Source organism: Camelina sativa, chromosome 12 (genome assembly GCF_000633955.1).
Source record: "Camelina sativa cultivar DH55 chromosome 12, Cs, whole genome shotgun sequence".
Classification (NCBI taxonomy): Eukaryota; Viridiplantae; Streptophyta; class Magnoliopsida; order Brassicales; family Brassicaceae; genus Camelina; species Camelina sativa.
In genome coordinates, this window is record NC_025696.1 from 4,771,048 (window position 1) to 4,784,657 (window position 13,610).

At 39.8% G+C, this 13,610-nt stretch overlaps 3 protein-coding genes across 9 annotated transcripts in view; 1 reads left to right on the forward strand and 2 right to left on the reverse strand.

The window, feature by feature from the left end:
• The window catches only part of LOC104730175 (DNA topoisomerase 1), a 9,058-nt gene extending 2,239 nt beyond the window's left edge, over nucleotides 1-6,819 (reverse strand). Inside the window, exons 1-20 of one of the 4 annotated variants that reach the window (XM_010449298.2) lie at nucleotides 6,612-6,819; nucleotides 5,366-6,412; nucleotides 4,885-5,288; nucleotides 4,034-4,673; nucleotides 3,871-3,957; nucleotides 3,661-3,707; nucleotides 3,462-3,571; nucleotides 3,245-3,345; nucleotides 2,964-3,056; nucleotides 2,604-2,690; nucleotides 2,387-2,470; nucleotides 1,801-1,869; nucleotides 1,631-1,690; nucleotides 1,468-1,539; nucleotides 1,233-1,340; nucleotides 1,069-1,145; nucleotides 752-835; nucleotides 479-590; nucleotides 321-410; nucleotides 24-89 (exon numbers count right to left, since the gene is read on the reverse strand). In XM_010449298.2, the coding sequence (XP_010447600.1) occupies nucleotides 24-89; nucleotides 321-410; nucleotides 479-590; nucleotides 752-835; nucleotides 1,069-1,145; nucleotides 1,233-1,340; nucleotides 1,468-1,539; nucleotides 1,631-1,690; nucleotides 1,801-1,869; nucleotides 2,387-2,470; nucleotides 2,604-2,690; nucleotides 2,964-3,056; nucleotides 3,245-3,345; nucleotides 3,462-3,571; nucleotides 3,661-3,707; nucleotides 3,871-3,957; nucleotides 4,034-4,673; nucleotides 4,885-5,288; nucleotides 5,366-6,412; nucleotides 6,612-6,698 (3,525 nt within the window). In that variant the 5' untranslated portion in view covers nucleotides 6,699-6,819. Of the gene's footprint in view, nucleotides 1-23; nucleotides 90-320; nucleotides 411-478; nucleotides 591-751; nucleotides 836-1,068; nucleotides 1,146-1,232; nucleotides 1,341-1,467; nucleotides 1,540-1,630; nucleotides 1,691-1,800; nucleotides 1,870-2,386; nucleotides 2,471-2,603; nucleotides 2,691-2,963; nucleotides 3,057-3,244; nucleotides 3,346-3,461; nucleotides 3,572-3,660; nucleotides 3,708-3,870; nucleotides 3,958-4,033; nucleotides 4,674-4,884; nucleotides 5,292-5,365; nucleotides 6,413-6,611 lie in introns of all 4 variants that reach the window. The other 3 variants (XM_010449296.2, XM_019233989.1, XM_010449297.2) reach the window with 3 other exon arrangements.
• On the forward strand, nucleotides 6,996-9,798 carry LOC104730177 (calcium homeostasis endoplasmic reticulum protein). Of its 4 annotated transcripts, none has more exons than XM_010449304.2 (4): nucleotides 6,996-7,083; nucleotides 7,343-8,408; nucleotides 8,583-8,854; nucleotides 8,974-9,644. In XM_010449304.2, exons 2-4 carry the CDS (start codon nucleotides 7,387-7,389, stop codon nucleotides 9,642-9,644), a joined length of 1,965 nt encoding a protein of 654 aa, XP_010447606.1. In that variant the 5' UTR covers nucleotides 6,996-7,083; nucleotides 7,343-7,386. The 4 variants fall into 4 exon arrangements, with proteins under 4 accessions (XP_010447606.1, XP_010447605.1, XP_010447604.1 ...); XM_010449303.2 differs by having other exon boundaries at nucleotides 7,003-7,083; nucleotides 7,337-8,408; XM_010449302.2 differs by having other exon boundaries at nucleotides 7,013-7,101; nucleotides 7,337-8,408; nucleotides 8,974-9,798.
• LOC104730178 (aspartate--tRNA ligase 2, cytoplasmic) lies at nucleotides 10,424-13,346 on the reverse strand. Its single transcript, XM_010449306.2, has 10 exons — nucleotides 12,751-13,346; nucleotides 12,543-12,653; nucleotides 12,286-12,399; nucleotides 11,776-12,066; nucleotides 11,581-11,691; nucleotides 11,443-11,496; nucleotides 11,291-11,370; nucleotides 11,063-11,178; nucleotides 10,857-10,971; nucleotides 10,424-10,763 (listed from the first exon to the last, which is right to left on the reverse strand). Exons 1-10 carry the CDS (start codon nucleotides 13,285-13,287, stop codon nucleotides 10,637-10,639), a joined length of 1,656 nt encoding a protein of 551 aa, XP_010447608.1. The 5' UTR covers nucleotides 13,288-13,346; the 3' UTR covers nucleotides 10,424-10,636.

Sequence of the window (13,610 nt, forward strand, 5' to 3'; positions counted from 1 at the left end):
TTTAACCGTTATATTAGTCTTACCAGTGTCAGAGGATAGCGTAATAATTCAAGAGCATTTTCAAGCGTAATGGAGTTCAAATCCTTAATCTGAAAATAAGGTTGCAGGAGAAATATCAGTTAAAAAAGGTAAGCATTAACCAGGACATAAATGGAACACATATGCGCACTGGACGTGTAATCAATATGGCTCCATTTATGTAAGAAGAGAAACATGGGCTGCATTTGCTCGTTTTGGTAAGTGCCCTGTTTTATCTGATAAAAACTCCAACATATATATAATTTTAACCGATAATTTAAACTGATAAAACTCCAACATACATGGGATGCATTTGCTCGTTTTGGTAAGTGCCCTTTTTTATCTTCACCGAGCTGTACATAATGCCCATAGGGGCCACATTTCAAAATAACCTGAACAAGGAAATGGATTCAGTAAATTAAATTTTTAAGAAAAATTGAAAGAGTCAGAACAGCGAGACCTTTTCACTGGTATTGGGATGAAGACCCAGCAATTTGGGCTCTTCTACGCAGGTACTCTTTGGAGGATCATCTTCATCTTCATCCTCTCCATAAAGCGTTTTAGCAACGAACCTGTATATGAAAGCTCCAATTATATCAGTGACCGTGTAAATAATATAGATAGATAAAAAATTCAAAGAAAAACTTAACAGGTAAAATATGATGGAGAGAGAATACATAAGTAAGCATCTCAGGTGTAAAAAAAGTTAGAGACTCAACAGCCTGCGACTTACTTGCATGAAGGGTAATGATCACAACCGATGAAATACCCCGTACCAAACTTACTTACTTTGAAACTTAAGGTGCCTTCCATACAACTGAAACATGGAAAGAAACCCAATAAGGGTCAACATACACTCATTTATACTAAGATGGAACTTTGCGTCTTATTTAGGCCTCCTCTGTATATCACTAACGAGAAAATATATTTAGCATGGGCAGCCTTATATGAAAGCATGGGTTTCTTCAAATTCTGAATCAGAAGCTCTATCCTGAAATTGATTAGCATTTCTAACTTTGATTAAGTAGCAGGTAAAAATGGTATGCAGACCTTGGGCATGTCCTACTGGGACCAGGAAGGAAAGAAAACAGAAAGTCCTCATATTTTTTTTCCAACATTTTCTCCACCTGTAAATGTATGATAATGTAATAAACTAACGAGAGAATTGTAGAAGGAAAGTAAGACTTCCAGAGTTCATTCTTGTAAGAAGGTACCTGTGGGCGTTGGACATTTTCAACACGTTTACAATACGCACTGAATCGTGTCCAGTAGTCTCTTAGGAGACCTTTCCATTCAGTTACACCACCAGAAACGTTATCAAGCTGAAAGGAAAATAATTCACAAGGAAAAATTGAGTATCTCATTTTGCAATATTGGAAAATAACTATGCAAATGTAGAAACTGCTATAGTTAACAGAGAGTCAAGTGAAGAATAAACTAAATACCCACCTCAGTCTCCATATCAGCAGTAAAACTACAGTCTGTGATCTCAGTGAAGTAGTTGCTAAGAAAAGCTGAAACCTGGAAAGATTATTCAGAGGTTAGAAAGTTACGTTGTGATGGTTGATATCCAAATCATCAATTAGTGAGATCATTTTTTTTAGGAAAATACCATCCTCCCACGGAATTCCGGATACAGGGCTCTACTCTTTATTGTTAGGTATTTCCTCTCCTGTAAAAAAAATAAAAGTCAAAATGCTGCCAGTCTATGCCTCACATGAAAGGGAGAACATCTTAACATTCAGCAAGAGAAAGAAGCACTCGTTCAATACGAGCACATACCTGTAAAACCCTAAATATAGATGCATACGTCGAGGGTCTACCTATCCCGAGCTCCTCGAGCTTTTTAATCTGAAATACATTAAAACATACAAATTATGTATCGTGAAACCTGGAGGCAGTAAAAAAATCTCAGCCTCATGTCTGCACAACAACCAGATTCAGCACTCATACAAAAAGAAACTCCTTATCATTTGGACTGTTTAAGATCAATGCTTAACTTCAAGAATAACGAAAGCATTGTTTGGAAGCTTAAGTGAAAGCAATTTAGTTGAACCGGGAATGAGCTAATAAAGACTAAAATGTGAAGTGTCAGATTTCCTTACACGTCTCCTGATTAGTTGAGTCTTGAACTTAAGAAAATTAAGTTAGATTTTTATAAAGAAACAAGGCAAAAGGACAGATCATCTTTGGAAACAAAATTGTGTCAGTGTCCTCTTCTCATCTTCCTAATCATGTCCTTTCCTCTTTGACTATAGAAACTAAATCACCATGACCGCTAATTCCAAAAGAACCTACACTAATGATTAACAAACTGTAGAACTGGATCTTAAAAACTTTTGACACAAAGGAAATGGGAGTGCTATACCAGAGACCCCTCAGAATAGCGTTGTGGGTGCTGTGTATGGTGCTGCTTGAGCTCCACTTCACCAATATGTAGCAGATCCCCATCCTAACAAGAGGAGGAACACCAAATAAATGTCCAGTATTTCTAATGAAAGAGAAAATTAAAGCCAGAAAGAAAATGAAACCACGGTACAAAGCACAGCTGAAAAAACAAGGTTGTGTTATTATAAATGGTATACCTTTAACAAACTGAGAGTTTCAAAAGTTTCTTCACGCTCTCTATTCTGATCCTCATCTTTATTTTTGATTGCTTTAGCTTCAGGATCCTACAATATCACCAGGAGAAACAACAAAAAACAACTTTAGCACATATCCAAAGAGAAGAAGCATCAAGCATTAGCTGATATCAAACAATATAAAAATCCACAATAGGCAAAAGCTCTGTCAAAACAAACAATCACAGCGATAAGAAGGAACGTTTTTACGAAGAATTGCTCCTAAAGCCAAATCTACGGAATCATCAGCACATGTGAAACATTATAAACCCATCTAATGATATAACTGCCGGGTAATCAACGATAATATGAGATAGGTTGTACCTCGTAAACTGCCTGGTATCCAAGGAATTCGACTTTTGAGCATGATGATCTGAAGATAATGGATTCAGAGGAATTTCCAATATCAAGTTGTATCTGCCAAAGAAAAGAATCAGGAAATAATTGGAGATATATGTTGGATTTCAAAATATTAAATTCTCATTAATCAATACCGGTAGATGGGAAAACACAGTTAAATACTCTCATTTTTCCTTTCTTTTTCTCAGTAAGAACCTACTTGACACTATACGCATGATTTGAAGTGAAAAGTAGCACATATATACCTGCGCAATGGAAGCAGGCTCCATCTGACATGCTACAGCTCGTGACCATATCAAGGTATATAATTTTAGAGAATCAGCATCAAGCAGGCTAGCAATCATTGCTGGAAATGCATAGAAAAATATTGAGAGTTACGACAGTAAATCATATGGTAAATTATTGATGATGACTAATGTAAATCCACAAATCTTACGGAAGCATGGTAAATTATTTACTTACACGGTAATCTACGTATATCGGTAGGTCTAATAGCTTCATGGGCCTCCTGAGCGTTCTTAACCTTTTTGAAATATTTACGAGGACTATCTGATGTATAATTCTTCCCATACCTGCAGATAGTAAGTAATAGTTGCTACAGTTTTCTCGAGTCACACTGACTAACGAAGCATAACTTCACAGATGCATTTATATGCCTTACCTTTCTGTCACCAAGGACTGTATATCTTTGATAGCTTCATCAGCTATCTGATGGGAACAGAAACAAATGAAAAACGGAACACACAAATCAGGGAAAATTAAAGTGAAGTTGTAACAGATAGCAAGATGAATCAGTCAGAAAGCCAATTCTTGAAAATCAAAACAAAAAGAATGCCCATAGCAGAAAATACACAATTAAAGAACCACCCACATGTAAACCATCCGTCCGCATGTATGTTATAAGACCAGTTGATTTACCATCAGACAGTTGGACGCCCTCATATAGTTTTTGAGCGAGCTGCAGTGTACTTTATTATCAGAATATGCAGTCAATGAGAAGTAAACGAAAAAGTAAAAGGTTTCAGTTTCTCAACTCTCATGGTATTTCCTGTTGAAAAATGCAATTTATTAGCAGCATCCTGCTGAAGGGTTGATGTTATGTACGGAGTTGGTGGATTTTTCCGTGTAGTGCTTTTTTTAGTGCCCTTCACTAGAAAACCTTCAGATCTGATCCTTTGCTCAATGTCCTGTGCATTGGCTTCAGAGCTGATAGAAAGCTGATTTAACCTTTTTGAATCTAAACTGGTTAAGTGAGCTGAAAATGTGGCTGAATTATCTTTCCCTTGCACTTTGATTCCTACACTCCAGTACTCCTGAGGCTTAAATCCGTCAATTTCACTTTCTCTATCACATACAAGAGCCAAAGCAGCGGACTGGACTCGCCCAGCTGACGGGCAACCTGGTAGTTTCCTCCAAAGTACTGGTGAAATATTAAATCCGATTAGATAATCAAGAGCACGCCGTGCAAGATAAGCATGTACCAAGTCCCCGTCAATTTCTCGTGGGGACTGAAGTGCACTTTTTATTGCTGACTCAGTTATTTCATGGAAAACAACCCTTGCTACTGTCATACTTTCATCTAAGGCACCCTGCTGCTGCAACATCTCTATGATGTGCCAGGCAATTGCCTCTCCTTCACGATCTGGATCCGACGCAAGAATCAAATTTTCAGCTCTGAGGAATAAGGTAAACAAAATGAGATAGAGAAGCACAATAAGAAAAACCATAGCACAGAAGTAGTTCATATCATCTGAAGCTTGAACCAGTCACAAATCTCAATAGCTAGACAGCACAATGTCACACCCGGAAATTATTCTAAAACTATGGAATAGACGTTAACAGTAACAGTGAATTTATAAAGTAGTGAAATAGCAAGAAATCGTACCCATTTAATGCCACTTTTATGCTCTTAATATGAGTCCAGGCAGAAGATGGAACTTCCCAAACCATGCTAAAATCATCATCTGGCCTCACTGAACCAGACCTTGCGGCCAGGTCCCTGATATGACCATAACTTGGCAAAACCTCATACATGTCACCAAGATAACCCTGAATAATCTTTGCTTTTGTGACTGACTCAACGACAATAACAGATTTTCCACTTGGCGGATAAAGCGGTTTAGATGCATTTTGACCTCGATGCTCTATAGAGTTCTTCATTTGTTGAGGGACCAGCTTCTGTTTAGGTGCATTGCTTGCTTTTGTTGGCTTCAAATGCGGTTTTTTCGACTTGGAATTTGATGGAGCAGGAATTTTGGGCTCCGCCACAGTGGGATTTTTTGCCACCTCCTTCTGAGAACTGTACTGTTAGGTAAACTAAGCAAGGGTAAGACTATTATGTTACTAAAAATATTAAATATTAATACCGTAGCAGATGACGACTTTCGATTTCCAGAACCAGAATGTTTTGGCTTGAGAACACTTTTCGGACTCTCTTCAAGAGAGAACGCCTCCAAAACTGGTACAACTGAAGAAGATTTATCTTCGGCTTTCTTGCTTTTAGGGGGCCGTTTTGTTTTGATAGTAGTGACTTGATTACCACTGCTAGCAGGTGACGCTGCAGAAGATAGTTCCACCTTGGTGCCACTGCTACCATCACCAATAACTGCTTCAGTAGAAGTCATCACTTCAGCTTCCGAGGAAGCCAAGACATTAAGCTTCTTTCGGGTCTTATTAAATTTCTTGAAACCTAATTTAGATCCACCAGCCTTATCATCGACACCAACAATGTTATCCTTAGTTCCAGTATTGGGGAGTTGAGAAGAAAATTTCCCAGCCTGCTCCTGTTTTTGTGCATTGGAACCAGAATGTCTTGGCTTGGAACCACTTTTCAAACTCTCTTCTACAGGGACAGCCTCCAAAATCGATTCCGTTGATGAAGATTTATCTTGGACTTTCTTGATCTTTGGCCGCTGTTTTGTTTTGACAGTAGAGGCTTGCTTACCATTGGTAACAGGTGAAGCTACAGTTGAAAGTTCCACCTTGATGCCATTGTTAACATCTCCAGCAACTGTTTCAGTAGAAGCCACCACTTCAGCTTTTGTGGAAGCCAAAACCTTATGCTTCTTCCACTTCTTATTAAACTTCTTGAAACCTATTTTATTCTCACCAAACTTTTCAACACCACCAACAACGCTATCCTTAGTTCCAATATTAAGGACTTGAGAAAAATATCTCCTCGTAAACGGTCTGAAACTATTTCCAAAGCACCTAGAAGTCGAAGTGCTCCAGTGTGCTGCATAACTAAGGGAACCAAGAAGACTTAGATGCGAAGGAAGTGCAGAAGCTAACTTAAGACAACTTGCAGTTTCTCTTTTAAACTGAAGCTGGGATACATTTCGATATACTCTATCGACCCGAGCTATTGAAGAGGAAGAGGAAGCTGGGAAATTCTGAATCGCCCTGCACTGCAACTACAACAACAACAACAACACACAAGTAATCTCCATGAGTTATAACATAAACGACAAATTGAAGTTCAAAGAAACAAATTTGACTCCATTTCAATACTAGAAGGACGAAAATATAATAATCTAGCCATAAAGAAGAAAAATTGAAATCGAGAATCTAACAATTCAGTATCCCATTAGAGGAAGAATCGAAAACACAAACCTTAGCCATGAGAGGACGAAGGGATAGAGCCGAAGTCGAAGAAGAAGAAGAAGACTTAGCAGCGGCAAGAGAGATGGTTCTCTGCATTGAGAATACTCCGCTTGATCCAGAAACTTAATAAATCGTACGGCGGAGAGTGATTCCGTAGCTTTTCATAAAATTATCGAGCAGAAGAAAGAAGAAAGAAAGAGTTTTTTGTTTAATGGCGGAGAGAGATTCTTAAGGGTTTACTCAGTCTCTCTCTGGGGTTTATCTGCTTAATATCTCGGGTCGGGTATGGATCAGGGTTAATTGGATCTCGGGTCGGTCAACTGCTTTAGTCAAAATAGATTCCGGGTCGAGTATTCGGGCTTCGTGGCCCAATTAAGACATTCCGGATCCAAGCGTCTTCTTCTTCTTCTTCTTCTGGTAGAGTTTAGCTTCTGCTCCATCCGATTCAACTCTTTTCTCAGATAGCTGCGTTCTTCTTTGTGTAAGTTTATAGAATTAGGTATTGTATCTCGCTCTCTTCAATTTCGTGCTGTTAGGTTTACGATTTTAGCTGTAGTCAGATTCTTTAAACGATGTCGCTTTGTTGTTGAATCACCCTGTGTGTAGTTCCATGTTTCTCGTTAATTCGCTAATGGAGGTTTACTTCTCTCGTTTTGAATGCATTGAGAACTTGTGCTGTCTTTGATTCTTATGACCTTAATTTTGAATGCTTTTGCTTTTTGCAATCTTCTCAGGAACAGTATAGCTGAATCTATAGAACACACAAGTGGTTCAACGTTAAGTAATGGATCGAAGGCAGCATGATTACGCTGCGTCTTCTGGGTTGCCTTATGCTCAGCAACAGCAGCAACAAGGACCCAACTTTCAACAGCAACAACAACCACAATTTGGATTCCATCCGCAACATCAACAGTATCCACCACCAGTGAACGCTTCTGGTTTCATACCTCCTCATCCTTCTATGCAGCAGTTCCCTTACCAACATCCTCCTATGCATCAACAGCAGCAGCAGCTTCTTCCTCATCCTCCTCATCCCCAGATGTTTGGTCAACAGCAACCTCAAGCTTTCCTTCCTCGTTTACCTTCACATCACCTTCCTCCACCATTCCCTGGACCGTATGATTCAGCTCCTCCTCCTCATCCTCCACCAGCTGATCCAGAGCTGCAAAAACGTATTGATAAGCTTGTTGAGTATTCGGTTAAGAATGGTCCGGAGTTTGAGGCTATGATGCGAGATAGACAAAAGGATAATCCTGATTATGCGTTTTTGTTTGGGGGTGAAGGGCATGGTTATTACCGTTATAAGCACTTTCTCTCTATGCATCCTCCTGGAGGACCCTTTGATCCTCCATTTCCGTCATCTTCTATGCCTATGAATATGATACATCATCATCCGCCAAATCCCATGATGAGTCCTTCAATGAACAATGTGCCTGGTGCTTTGGCAGTTCCACCAATCCGCCAACCTCCTTTCCCATCATTCCATGACCATCACCAGGTGCAACAGCATGTTCCGCAGCCTCATCCTTTTGCTCCCCATGCTCGCCCTGATTTTGATCAGTCAACTCATGGATTTCGAGGTCTTTCTGGTCCACTCCCTACTGATGTTGCGATGGAACTAAATGGCGTCTTAGGCAACCTTAATGGCACAAAAGAGTCTATCAAAAGTGCTAAGATTTGGTTCATGCAGAGATCTCCCTTTGCACCAGCTTTAGCAGAGGCACTAAGAGACAGGGTTTTTGCAATGGATGATTCTGATAGACAGATGCACATAGTTTATCTAGCTAATGACATTCTCTTCGACAGGTATCTAAACTTAATTTCTTGATCGCTGTTTACATAATGTAAGAGAAATTATGCATAGATGTAGTTTTTCGTTTATCTTATTAGCGTTATGTTATGATAGGTTGCAACATTATGATGCTTCCACCCTAATATTTTTAACTTTTTTTCACTAATGTTTTGCTTCCTTAAACACAGTTTGCAACGGAGGACAAACTTGCACGAGTTTGACAATGAAGCTCTTGCTTTTAGACCTGTTTTGGGTTCCATGCTGGGGAGGATTTACCACTTTCCACAGAACAAGGAAGAAAACCAGTCTCGTCTGGAGAAGATTTTGCAGTTTTGGGCTTCTAAGGAGGTTTTTGATCAAGACACCATCTCCTCCCTTGAGAAAGAGATGAAAACTGGACCACCAGCAAATACTTTTTCTCATTCGCCCATCATAGCAGCAAACTCCTTACAACGTCCAGGTACTCCCGCTCTTCCGTGAATGAGACAAAAAAATATATATAACTCGACCTATGTGTAAGACGAATATGACATAGACTTGACCATGCATCAACAACTTTTTATCTGTATGCATTTGCAGGAATGCTGCAACAGCCACCAAACAGTAATGTCCCTGGCACAATGAATTTAGAGCATCTGACTAATCCGGTCGCAACCCAGCAGTTCATCCCAAATGTGATGCCTACTGGTGCTTTTCCCGGTTCCATGCCGCTTAACGCTCCTGTTCCTCCACCAACCCAACCACCTGCTGGTGAGAAGCCGCCTCCATATCCTCTCTTTCCTCCTGGTCTGATCCCTGGGATGGTCAGAAAGATGCAGATAGGTAGTGGTGTGCCGTACTCTCCATTGAGCCCTCTTGATATCCCAACTGTCATACCACCATCTGATACACCTCAATCTGAAGTACTCGAGAGAGTATCTAAGTTCTTCAAAGAGATTGGAGAGGTCAACCCAAGCGAAGGTCCCATGGGATCTGAATCACAGGACGACTATGATAATTATGAGCGAGATAGTCCACAACGGAAAGGAGGTGCCTGCATTCCTCCACCTCCCAATCTACAGGTGGACCCTGAGACGGGAACATACGCAGATGGAAGCACCGATAAAAAGAGTGGCTCAGGGAGATTGGGACTTGGGGCAACAGCTGATCCAAACGAGCCAACTCAGTATGATGATGTTTATACATCTTACAGAAAACACAGAAGTACCAATTATCACACATCCATGAGTGCAAGAGCTACAACCAGATAAGATCCAGTTCCATTTCTAATCTTATGATGGCTACTTCAGTCTTGTTAGAGTAACAAAGTCGAGCCTTTTTGAATGTGGCAAATGTGATCTTCTCTCAGCTTTGAAATATAGACTTATCATCACATCCATTTATCTAAACAAAAGTTTTTCTAAACGTATTCCCTCTTTTTGATAAACATAAGAGCTCTTGGAAATTTTATATTAACGGTATCTAAAGATAACCAGCTCACTGTTAGAAGCTTCAGCTAGGTCAATTGGTATTAAAACCATGTTGGTTGTTTACATTGTTGCTCAGATCATCTTATCACACAGATAAATTATATGTATGTTTTATTCTATCCAAGTATGTGTGGGAAAGAGTGGAAGAAGAAGAGTAGTAGTGGTAGTTTCTCATCAAAGTTTGCTTATAGTAGATTCATCACAACATCAGAAGAATTTCATGAGTTGAGATCCACCCAACCAATAGAGAAGAAGAAGATACATTTGTTATAACTCCATTACAATGTGGGTCGAAATTAGGCAAATATAAGACCATGTGTGCCATATGCTCTGGTTACAATTTTATTTCATTATAATGTGGTGCCTGTATACACATTGGAATTGAGTTATGAGACTTCTTCACGTTCCCCCATTATTGCTAGTTGCTACCCATAATGACCCGTACTTTTATTAAGAGTTTAAGACCTAGCAAAAAGACCGGATCCTAACTCGGTATGATGATGTTTATACATCTAACAGGAAAGACGGAACTGGGAACCACTAATTTGTCGGATCTAATCTTGATAAAACAAAGACTCAAATATCTGGAGAAAAGCTTAGTTACTCGACAACGTAAATGTAACATACGCATCACAGCGCTAAAACCAAGATTCAATTGTACAAAATGACAAGAATTAGGCAAGAAGTAAAAGTCTAAACTCTCAAAAAGCTTCATGAGAAAAAATTGTGGAGTCTGACAATTATTCACTCATTAGCTTTAAGTTGAAAAGATTTTAGGGTGCAAGCCTTTGAGGGTCGCGAGGGAAGAGCGATGTTTTCCGGATGTTGTTCAGTGCACAAAAAAGCATCACCACTCGCTCCAGCCCCACTCCGAACCCACCGTGTGGAGGTGCACCATACCTGTTAACATTATTTGTAGCAATTGTCTGTTTAGAGAACAACTCAGATAAACTAACTACTAACGGAACCGCGCTGGTCCAGTTCGTAAATTACCTGAATGAATCGATGTATGTGGATATTGTCTTCACATCAATGCCGTATTCCCCTGCACGTTGCTCCAAGACTTCTGGGATATGGACACGTTGAGCTCCTGATATGATCTCCTCACCTAGGACAGAACACGTTGACTTAGAATCAAATGAGCAGTAACGTAATCAGTGAGAACACACAAGGTAAAAAAGTATAACTCAAAGATGTACCTCTGATGAAGACATCAAAAGAGTTGCTGTAAAGAGGATTATCGGCACAAGTCATGGTGTAGAACGGCCTAACTGCCTTAGGATACCGATGCAGAATATAGAACTCAGTGTTGTACCTGTCGAAATCAACAACACACAGTGACAACATTGTAACTGTGAGATACAGAACTAAACCATTTTGAAAACAAAAATAATATCAAACATGGGTAGATAAAAGAAATGGATTACTTTTCCAAAACAAGTTGGCCAAGTTTTCTCTCAGACTCAGTGTTTAGATCGCCAAGAGGATCAATCTCCACACCAGCTTCCTGTCAACACATCAAGATTACAATGATTATTGAAGGTCCATTCGAAAAACTCAGGTAAAATACAAGTCATACCTTCAGCATTTGAACCCCTTCTTCAAAAGTTAACCTCAATGTTTTTGGTAGAAACTGCAATTTAGTGCCAATGATCAGAATCCAATAAGATACAAAAACTCAGTTTCTAATATTCCTTGCTTATACTGCATATGGTACCTTCAAAGGTTCAAATGGGTATTGCTTTGCAACAGCTTCCAGTTCCTTTTTACACTTCTCATTCAAACTAGTGAATATAAACACAAATAACTCGTCCACAAGGTCCATTATCTGCACAAACAAGAGAGATATTAGCACCACTGGTACAATAGAAGATACTTGAGATAAATTCTATTTTTAACAGCACAATCTTACCTCGGAATAGTGTTTCTGAATCTCCATCTCCACATCAAGACCCACAAATTCACACAGATGTCTATGAGTGAACGAGTCTTCTGCTCTGAAAACAGGACCTATCTCAAAGACGCGTCGCAAGTCACCACATATTGCCATTTGCTTGTGAAGTTGAGGAGACTGAGCGAGACAAGCAGGTTGCCCTTTGTATTCCAACCTAAACACAGCAGAACCTCCTTCGCTACTACCAGCCATCAGTTTCGGTGTGTGGATTCCAACAAAAGACTTCTCTAGTAATTTTTCTCTGAAAGCCTACAAAAGTGATAGCTAATTCAGCAAAGCAACATAGAACGAAGCAACCAAATCATGGAAATATCAAAACATACTAATAGCACATTTTTATAGTGGCTATCCTATCCTAGTCATGATGCAAACACAAATATGTTACCAAACCAGGCTCATATCTATAACTAACAGATATGAAAACCGCCTAATCCTCCTCCATGTTTTTTAAAAAGATCAAGCCCTTACATTTTCGGTTTGGCACTGAATGCGGAAGATGGCTTGATTAGCCGGTGTTCTGATATCAAGCACCCTATGATTCAAACGAGTATCCTGATTGACACGAGCAGCTGGCGTTCCACTCTGCAAAAATCATGAAAACAACAGCTCTAATGAACAGATTGACCACCATAGAAGCATCAGAAGAACACAAATGATCAGAAATTCAAAACAAAATTGTACCAGTTCCAACTATATCTCCAAAACTTAAAAATAGCAAACTATACCTGAAGAGATTTTTCTATATCCGCTTCACTTCGGGCAGCATCCTCCACACTGAGAGGTAATTTTGCCAAAGCTTTGTTGACGCAGTACACTTTTCTCACTTGAATTTCAACCTAATAAGCATTATCGATCCACAAACACAAACATGAGTCATCAATGTCACAACTAAAGGAAACGAGACACTGAAAACAAGAAGAAAATAAAACGAACCTGCTGCGTAGTTCCAGTCAAAGGCTCCTTAGGGAGAACGACGACACCAATAACATCGACAAAGGATTCGCGACTCAGCTGCTTGAGGTATTTAACCATGTTGGCGCCCACTTTATTCTGCTCCGATTGGCTAACCACGCACTGAACAGTTGATCCACTCGCTCTCAAGATCACAAACCCCAGTTTACCAGACACCGGACGATTCGTATGAACTCGACCTCTGATCAAAACCTCCGATTCCGCCATCTCTTCAACCAAATCGCTCACATCGATCCATTTTTTTCCTTCAATAGCCTCTCTCCATTTCCCAGCTTTCGGATCCTCCGTCGATTGCAACTCGTTGAGAGTCACGTCACCGTAGTTACTTGAAAACTCGTCATTCTCTTCGAGAGACATCGAAGCCGTTTTCTGAGTAGCTTCTTCGTGTTCCTGCCGGCGGCGTAACTTCTCTAGCTTCGCTGCTTCCTTCTTCGCTGCTTTCTTGCTTATCTTCTCTCCAGATTCCTCCGACGGCATTTGAGACTCCGACGACGACATAACGGCTCGCTTAAAGGATGAGTCAAAATCAATAAAGCCCACTGAATCGAAAACCACGAAACCCTAAAGCTTTCCATATATCAAAAAAAAGAAAAACACGGAATGGCCCCGTTAATGTTTATAATATTCGTTTAGACCCCAATACTTTAGAATTAGTGTGATTTAGTACGACGAAATTATCCACGGCGTAAACGACACGGTGATTGGACACGTGTCTATATGACAAAGCGCGCGTGTGAAACAGTTTGATATTAGAGAGAGTATGGTTCGGTAGCTGTCTCAGTTAATTAAAAAAAAAAACGAATTTGCCAGCAAAGGACGGA

What these genes read in the sequence shown, in the direction of transcription:
- LOC104730177 (XM_010449304.2), top strand. Translation starts at nt 7,387, where the DNA reads ATGGATCGAAGGCAGCATGATTACGCTGCGTCTTCTGGGTTGCCTTAT. An exon ending in AATGACATTCTCTTCGACAG is followed by an intron (nt 8,409 to 8,582) that starts GTATCTAAACTT and finishes CCTTAAACACAG; the next exon opens with TTTGCAACGGAGGACAAACT. An exon ending in AAACTCCTTACAACGTCCAG is followed by an intron (nt 8,855 to 8,973) that starts GTACTCCCGCTC and finishes ATGCATTTGCAG; the next exon opens with GAATGCTGCAACAGCCACCA.
- LOC104730178 (XM_010449306.2), bottom strand. Translation starts at nt 13,287, where the DNA reads ATGTCGTCGTCGGAGTCTCAAATGCCGTCGGAGGAATCTGGAGAGAAG. An exon ending in ATATAGAAAAATCTCTTCAG is followed by an intron (nt 12,400 to 12,542) that starts GTATAGTTTGCT and finishes TGATTTTTGCAG; the next exon opens with AGTGGAACGCCAGCTGCTCG. An exon ending in ACATACATCGATTCATTCAG is followed by an intron (nt 10,764 to 10,856) that starts GTAATTTACGAA and finishes TAATGTTAACAG; the next exon opens with GTATGGTGCACCTCCACACG.